Source organism: Suncus etruscus, chromosome 7 (assembly GCF_024139225.1).
Source record: "Suncus etruscus isolate mSunEtr1 chromosome 7, mSunEtr1.pri.cur, whole genome shotgun sequence".
Taxonomy (NCBI): Eukaryota; Metazoa; Chordata; class Mammalia; order Eulipotyphla; family Soricidae; genus Suncus; species Suncus etruscus.
The window spans coordinates 61,691,075-61,699,357 of record NC_064854.1 but is presented as its reverse complement, the minus strand read 5'-3'; the positions used below and the strand labels follow the sequence as shown (position 1 = coordinate 61,699,357).

At 56.8% G+C, this 8,283-nt stretch overlaps 1 protein-coding gene across 1 annotated transcript; it reads left to right on the top strand.

Moving 5' to 3' along the window:
- The first annotated feature begins 1,804 nt into the window (after window positions 1–1,804).
- On the top strand, window positions 1,805–8,266 carry NDUFS2 (NADH:ubiquinone oxidoreductase core subunit S2). Its single transcript, XM_049777504.1, has 15 exons — window positions 1,805–1,900; window positions 3,136–3,222; window positions 3,834–3,940; window positions 4,918–5,108; window positions 5,830–5,950; window positions 6,042–6,154; window positions 6,260–6,334; window positions 6,420–6,497; window positions 6,594–6,679; window positions 6,773–6,892; window positions 7,062–7,191; window positions 7,354–7,449; window positions 7,525–7,608; window positions 7,896–7,953; window positions 8,102–8,266. Exons 2-15 carry the CDS (start codon window positions 3,140–3,142, stop codon window positions 8,137–8,139), a joined length of 1,380 nt encoding a protein of 459 aa, XP_049633461.1. The 5' UTR covers window positions 1,805–1,900; window positions 3,136–3,139; the 3' UTR covers window positions 8,140–8,266.
- Window positions 8,267–8,283: the final 17 nt, after the last annotated feature.

The following is an 8,283-nucleotide window of genomic DNA, read 5'->3' as shown; positions in this document are numbered from 1 at the left end:
TCTGGGTCTGTAGGTCTGGCATCCAGCCCCCGCCAGCTCTTTTAAACCTGCCGAGCCCCAACCATTGGCTGAGCGCTGAGCCTTTCAGCAGGAGAGCCCAGCCAGCGTTCCTCTTTCCTGTTCCTCCCCCCAGGGGCTGGGAGAGGGTCAGCCACAACTCAGCCACATTGGATAGATGCAAGGCAGTGGGCCAGCCCTGACGAAGCCTTTTCCCAAACCCCACAGTTGCTGTTGATGGCACCGAGCCCAGAAGGGGAGGATTGAGGGAGAGTTCTGGCCCCACTGCTGGGAGGAATCATAGACCCAGGGGAGGGGGATCAAGGAGTTTGTGCCTCCTGGGAAGAGGCTGGTCCACTTCTCACTTCTCAGAATCCCCAGACTGCTCTTTGCCATCCCCCCAACCATCCAACCAGAACCAAGGGAGGATCCAGGAAAGGGGTAGACACAGGCAAATAAGCTTCTCAAGAGAATAAGAGGCTGTTGGAGGCTCAAGGTGGGCCACATAGCTGGAGAGGGTTGCAAAGCAGGTTAAGGTACCCCTTTTAGTCCCACTTCTCCAAGAACCCTGCTCCTGCTCCCCATCTAAGCCTGGAACAATTATTCCACCCCCACTCTCCCCAGAGTAACTTCCCACTTCTTGACAACCCCCCCCCCCCCCAATTTTCTGGCCCAACTCCCAACAGCTTCCCTCAGGTTCTTTTTTTGTTTTATTTTGTGTTTTGTTTTGTTTTTTTGAGTCACACCTGGCGGCACTCAGGGGTTACTCCTGGCTCTACTCTCAGAAATCACTCCTGGCAGGCACAGGGACCATATGGGATGCTGGGATTCGAACCACCTGTCTGTCCTGGATCTGCTGCGTGCAAGGCAAATGCCCTACTGCTGTGCTATCTCTCTGGCCCCATTCCCCCAGGTTCTTGATCCTGCTTGAGGGTGGGGGTGGGTGGGGAGCAGAGCCAGCTCCCATCCGGCATGAGAATAGAACCCCAAGGTCCCTCCAGTCACTTCCCTGGAGAACACACTTTCTGGAAGGGCTGGTCATGTCTGACTCCTGGTCCCTTAGGAAGCAGTAGGGTAGGAAAATAAGGGTGGGGGGTGCAGGAAGCAGCAGCTCCTGAAAGGGAGGAAGTCACTGATTTCAGGGTCTGGACTCAGCACAGACTTGGGGTGGCCCTTGGCCCTTGACTGGAGGAAGTTGAGGGATGAATAGAGGGCCGCCCTCTTCCCCAGGACATCCCCAGGAAGGAGAATGCCCTTTCCTCTCCCTCCCAGGTGGACCCCAGCCCTGCCCCGTCTCAACTCACTAAGCCCCATCACCTCTGGACCCATCATATCCGCCCAGACATGTTCCACTTAGATCACTTCTCTCTGCCCTGGGCCCAGAGCAATCTCCCCCCCCCCCCCCGCCCCATAACAGCCCCTATTGACACTCCGCACACTGACAATCACCCCCCCCCACACCCCTGTACCCTGCCCCCAACTTAGGTGGGAGGCAAAGGCTAGGGATAGTAGCAGAACCAGGGGGAGCTGTCACCGGGTGCCCTTCCTGCTTTCTCCATCCCCCCATCTGAGGAGAGAACAAAGGAGGTGCCTAAGCAAAGACAAAGGGCCTCAGAGTAGCAGCAGGGGGTGAGAAATGGGGGTCACAAAAGCTTCAGTGTCCCAAGACCCCATCTCTCCCAGACTGAGTCAGAGCAGACCCAGACAGCCACCCCATAGCACCCCCACAACTCAGCTCCCTAGGTTCCAGCTTGGACCCAGAGCCAATGGGAGGCCCCGTCAAAGTTTTTGGTTTCTTTCCCATTAGGCCAAGTCAAAGATCCCAAGTCTTGGGGCCGGACCGGAGCAAAAGCACAGCGGTAAGGGGTTTGCATTGCACGTGGCCAACACAGGTCGGACCCTGGTTCGAATCCCAGCATCCCATATGGTCCCCGAGCCTGCCAGGAGTGACTTCTTTTTTTTTTTTTTTTTTTTTTTTTTTTTTTTTTTTTTTTTGGTTTTTGGGCCACACCCGTTTGACGCTCAGGGGTTACTCCTGGCTATGTGCTCAGAAATCGCCCCTGGCTTGGGGGGACCATATGGGACACCGGGGGATCGAACCGCGGTCCTTCCTTGGCTAGCGCTTGCAAGGCAGACACCTTACCTCCAGCGCCACCTACCCGGCCCCCAGGAGTGACTTCTGATCCTGAGCACCACCAGGTGTGACCCTCCCCCCAAAAATCGCAAATCTAGTTTTGATCTTTTGGGGGGGCCTTCAAGAATTCGGGACTTGGAGCTAGAATGATAGTCCAGTGGGGAGGGTCTTATCTCACACCCCAACCTACCCAGGTTCGATCTCCAGCATCCCATAGGGTCCCCTGAATCCTCCAGGAGTGATACCCTGAGCACCGCTGAGTGTGGCCCAAAAACTAACAAAAAAAAATGTGGATGAAGACTTGAATCTGAATCTGTCTACCCAGTCCTATCACCCAGTGGTGAGCTGAGTCCCAGGGATAAGGGCAGGGGGGGAGAGGCAGGAAGGACCCTTCCAGATGCCTGGATGCGCCCCACCAAGATGAACCTTTAGCTAGTGAGCTGGAAGCCCCTTAGGGGGTACTGCATCGCCCTGGACTTGGCCACTGTCCAGGCCCAGAGCTGAGGCTGTGTAAATCTGGCGAAAGCAGGGTGCAGCTGAGTAGCTGCCAGGCCCCTTAGCGACCTGCCAATATCTGAGGCCACCAGCCTCTGCACCTCGCCTGTGGCCTTGGCATTCCCCTCTTTCTCATCTGGGTTTGGCGACAGCCTTAAAGCCCACCCAGCCTGCATTTTCTCTAATGCATGTGGTTTTTATTTCTCGGCCTCAAATCTTCAGGAACAGAGCAGGGGGTGGGATCACCCGGTCTGGGGGAGGATGAGGGTGAAACTGGGGTCACTGTTAGGGCCTGAGCTACCCCCAGCAAACGTCGCAGGCGCAGGAGCTTGAAGATGCGGGATAGGCTGACGCAAGGACAGCACCAGGGGCGAGGCTTCCAGATCGGAAGTCGTCGTCGACGGCGCGTCACCTTGCCCTTCCCCAAGATGGAGGTGGCCCTGCGCCGCCGGCGAGCGTGAAGCCGGTGAGGCGGGACTTCCGCCAGGTTCTCCTTCCGCTCTCCGCAGTGGCATGATGGCGGCCTTGAGGTCGCTGTACTGGCTCCGGTCGCTGCGGCCCACGGCTGGGCTCGGATTGCAGAACCAGCCCAGCAGGTGAGGCCCTGGGCTTCTGGCGCGCTCGCTTCAAAGCAGGCTCCAGGGGCTCCGTACCCCTTGGGAAAGGGGCGCAAACATGTAGGCCCTCTGCCAGGCCTGAGGGTCCCAAATCACCCGTGCTAGCCAAGGGGGCTCGAGCTGGTCCAGTCATGGGTCAAATGGGGCGCGGGGCCTCTGTCCTCGCACGTGAGAGATAGTGTCACCTGGTGCTTGTGGGTTCTGCCCCGACAGCCACCCCATTGCAGAGCTGCGAGCTTGCATGCTACCCATGATGGTACATTTAAGGGGGAGACACGATTAGGGAACCCCTCCTGGGCCCCACCATCCACCGTCGCTGAACCCCGGAACCGGCTCTGGTTCGGCCTCCCGAGCCTGGGTGTCGGGTGACCTTGAATGAATAGAGTTCTGGAGTTGCACATGGAACGGAAAATGAATAGCGGGAGGGAAGGGGGGGGAAACCTCCCACCCCACTCCCCCCTTGCCTGTCCCCAGGTGAGTGCTTGATCTGCCAAAGCTGTGTTAACTGGCGGGGAGTAGCAAGGAGCTGGTTAGCTTCTCTAGGTCTTCTGGTTCAAATTTTTCTCCCAGCCTCCGTCTTTATTTCGTAGGGGTGCCCGGCAATGGCAGCCCGACGTAGAATGGGCAGAGCAGTTTGGGGGAGCGGTCATGTATCCCAGCAAGGAAACAGCCCACTGGAAGCCCCCACCTTGGAACGGTGAGTGAGTTCAGCCCATACAGTTCGCCAGGTGTGCCCTAGGGGTCATAGAACAACTTTAGTCCCTTTACATGTGATAGAGCAGGAGAGGACAGAGGCCCATGGATAGGCCCCTTAGAGGGCAGGCTGAACATGAAAGAGGCTCTCTCCCCTTCTGCAGTATCTTGGGGTAGCCCCTGGGCATCGCTGGTGTGTCCTCCTAGTCCTCCCCTCAACAAAAAATGGAAATAAAAAAATGAACGCAGCAATGAAAAGGTGAATCCCCACTCTCTCCCTTCAGCCTCTGCAGTGAGTCCTTGAACTCCCTCCTCCCCGAACAGACAAGGGATTTCCCCCATCATGACCTCCATTGGCTTTTTTATTTTTCTATTACTGTTGTTGTTGTTGTTGTTAGGGGATGTTTATGTCACAGAGCTCAGGGCTTCTGGCTCTGTCCTGGTGGGTGGCAGGGAAAGACTCTCCTCATCCTCTCCCCAATTAAAAGGTTTTCTCAGCCTAGCAGTGCTGGTCCTCTTTGTGTCTGTCTCCAATCCAACTGTGTGCCCTGCTTCTTCATGGTTGTGTCCCAAAGATGGCTGCAGGCTCCTGGAGGCTGAGGGAGTCAGAGCAAAGTGGGACACTTCCCAAAGGGGCAACTGCTCCACAAATACTTGGGAGACCACTGGTAGGGTTACATTCTCCCTGGATCAGGCTGCTCTACCCTCAGTTTTTTTCAGAGGGACTTATTGCTCCTCCAGCCTCAGTTTCCCCAGGAGCCTGAGGATGATCGTGGAGCTCAAGTGGGATTGAAGAAAGTGGGCATGTGTGCATGCAAGTGTGCATGTGTGTGGGTATCTGGAGCTGCCAAGGTCTCTCATGACCCTGTGCTTTCTCAGGAACACGAGACACAAATAGGCTCTTTCCTGCTGTCCCCATGCTCTGGCTTTGCAGGAAGGTTGGGGCTGCACACTGGCTCTGACCTGTTCCCTACTTCTTAGATATGGACCCCCCAAAGGACAAGCTGGTGTCGAACCTGACTCTGAACTTCGGGCCCCAACACCCCGCAGCCCATGGGGTCCTGAGGCTGGTGATGGAGCTGAGTGGGGAGATGGTGCGCAAGTGTGACCCCCACATTGGGCTGCTGCACCGGGGCACAGAGAAGCTCATCGAGTACAAGACATACTTACAGGTGGGGGGCTCTGCCCCAGAGAAGGGGGGGTCTGAGGCAGGGCAGGGATGACCTTGGATGGGTTTGTTTTATCCTCAGAGATGCTTTGTCAGTATCCAGACTCTCACAAATGACTTTTGGCCTCATCACTGTCCTCTGGTGCCTCTGTTTTCCCATCCTTGGTCAGTCTTTTAATGTCATGGCTCTGTTCCTGGCGTTGGGGCCAGAGAAGAAACGTCAGCTTTAGATCACAGCTGTCAGCTTTCCTGCATCTATGTTTGGGAAGCACATGAGTCAGGCCTGGCCCCCTGGGAGGTGCGTGACCCTTGGAAGACTCAGTCTGGAGATCCCAGATGGATGCATCTGGGCCCTGCATCAGCAGTGATTACAGTGACTGAGAGAGCTGATTCTCTCCTCCTGGAAGCTGACTTAGGCTTCCTGGGAATATTGGGGAGGGCTGGGCTGACCCTCTTGACCCCAACACTTCTACCTCCTGCCCAGCCCTATATGTTCCCTGCTCTGTCTTCTCTAAACAACTCATGTGTTGGGGAGCTCCTAGGTCCTGACACCTCTCCCCCACCCGCTTGCCCTGCACACCAGATGTCTCGTTTATGATGTCCTGAGGGTCAGCTGCAGAGCCTGTATGGCCATGGCACACATGACTGCCATGTGCAACCCACCTGCCACTCGGTGTTGCAGGGACACTGCCAACCGCTCTGAGGTTGCCCCTCTCCTCTGCCAGGCGCTGCCCTACTTTGACCGGCTAGACTACGTGTCCATGATGTGCAATGAGCAGGCCTACTCACTGGCCGTGGAGAAGCTGCTCAACATTCAGCCTCCGCCCCGGGCACAGTGGATCCGAGGTACATCCCCCCACTGCCCACATGAGCACCCCCAGGAAGCCCTCAGCGCCTACGCTACAGCCCCTGCAGCCTCCCATCTTGGCCTCTGCAGTGTTGTTTGGGGAGATCACCCGGATCCTGAACCACATCATGGCTGTGACCACACATGCCCTGGACATTGGGGCCATGACCCCCTTCTTCTGGATGTTCGAGGAGCGGGAGAAGGTGGGCTCCAGCATGGGGTGGGAGAAGACCCACCACATTGATCCTATTGTGTCAGGACTTGTAGAGATGCCCGTCACTAACATGCCCCTGCCACATTCCCTCCAGATGTTCGAGTTCTACGAGCGGGTGTCTGGGGCACGAATGCACGCAGCATATGTGCGTCCTGGAGGTGTCCACCAGGTGAGCATAGGCGTCTCCCCACAGCGGACCTCCACTCTTTTCCCCTCACTTCCCCCCCCAGCCTCACTCACTCTCCCCTCCCCAGGACCTGCCACTTGGGCTCATGGATGACATTTATGAGTTCTCAAAGAACTTCTCCCTGCGGATTGACGAGGTGGAAGAGGTGAGTGTGTGTTTTGCAGAGCGCCCCCTCCCTTGCTCTCCGATCTGAGCTCACACCATCCCTCACCCCCTGCCCACCCCATGTCCGGGTTCCCAGATGCTCACCAATAACCGGATCTGGAAGAACCGGACGGTGGATATCGGGGTGGTGACTGCTGAGGATGCACTCAACTATGGCTTCAGGTGGGTGGGGCCCCCATGTTGTTGGGAGGGGGTTGGCTTTGTTCTGCAGGAGGTGACCTTTCCCCACCTGCCCTGTGTCTTTCTCACCCCCAGTGGGGTGATGCTGAGGGGCTCTGGTATCCAGTGGGACCTGCGGAAGACGCAGCCTTATGACGTGTATGACCAGGTGGACTTCGATGTGCCCATTGGCTCGAATGGGGACTGCTATGACCGGTGGGTGAGCGGGTCCTAGGACTGCTGCAGCGGGCAGGGTGTGACCCTGGGAGAGGTTGTTCATTCCCAACTTCGCTCCTGGATTGGGGGATTGTCCTAGTCAGGGCTCATGGAACCTGTTGTGCTGACTGGTCTCTGCCTGCCCTGGGCTTTGCGCCCCTCCCCACAGGTACCTGTGCCGGGTGGAGGAGATGCGCCAGTCCCTGCGCATCATCGAACAGTGTCTAAACAAGATGCCTCCTGGCGAGATCAAGGTGGATGATGCCAAAGTGTCGCCTCCAAAGAGGGCAGAGATGAAGGTTAGCAGCAGGCCTGCCTCCTGGTGTGACGCTTAGGGATGCAGCTGTTTTTATCTATAATTGGAGGATTGTGGGGTGTGAGGGGTCCCAACTGGAAGTCCTCCCTCTCACCATCCTATCCTCAGTGCCCTTACTAATCCCCTTCTCCCCTCCTTCCCCCAGAGATCCATGGAATCACTGATCCATCACTTTAAGCTCTACACTGAGGGTTATCAAGTGCCTCCCGGGGCCACCTACACTGCCATCGAGGCCCCCAAGGTGAAGTGGGGTGGCCAGGGTGGAGGGTGCGGTAGAGAAGGCCAGTGAGTGTCACAACCTGCCCCTTCCTCACAGGGAGAGTTTGGAGTGTACTTGGTGTCTGATGGCAGTAGCCGCCCCTACCGCTGCAAGATTAAGGCTCCGGGCTTTGCTCATCTGGTGAGACCCTGCAGGACCCTAGACCCAAAAGCCTTTTCGTGTCGCTCTGCCCCTCCGTCTTAGCCCTCTTCAAACCTTGCCCAATTGTAGCCACATCCCTCCTGTCAGTTTCCACACTGCCTCTCAAACCACGCCTCTTAATTTGCCATGCCCCTTGCTGTAGCCACACCCAAACTATTCATCAAGCCATGGTCCTATTCCCCTTAATTCAGTCCGCTTGTAGTAGCTTTGTCTCTCAAGCCGTACCCCTCCTAGAGGCCAACACCTCACTCTTCTCCCTCCTGCAGGCCGGCTTAGACAAGATGTCTCAGGGACACATGCTGGCCGACGTAGTTGCCATCATAGGTATGGCCTGCTTGCCCTGTTCTTGACCTCTCTTTTCCAGTGGAGTTGGGTAGAGGCTTGCAGCAGCCCTGGATGTACCAGGGATCCTTGGTGGTGTGTGGTTGGCCTATCCCAATGACACTGCCCTCTCTTGCCTTGCCTGACCTAGGAACCCAGGACATTGTGTTTGGGGAAGTGGATCGATGAGCGGCATGGAAGCTCAGTGCTGCCCTCATCAGCCTCCTATGGAAATGAGGGAGGAGCAGAGGAGCGGGAACTCAGCCTGTTACTCAGACCGAATTTTATAAACTAGCCGCCTACGGCCCCAAGCCAACCGCTGTGTGTACTTGT

Excerpts from the sequence above, each read along its gene's own strand:
- NDUFS2 (XM_049777504.1), top strand. The coding sequence starts at position 3,140 with ATGATGGCGGCCTTGAGGTCGCTGTACTGGCTCCGGTCGCTGCGGCCC. Across the intron at positions 6,155-6,259 it reads TGTTCGAGGAGCGGGAGAAG|ATGTTCGAGTTCTACGAGCG; the intron begins GTGGGCTCCAGC and ends CATTCCCTCCAG. Across the intron at positions 6,680-6,772 it reads GCACTCAACTATGGCTTCAG|TGGGGTGATGCTGAGGGGCT; the intron begins GTGGGTGGGGCC and ends TCTCACCCCCAG.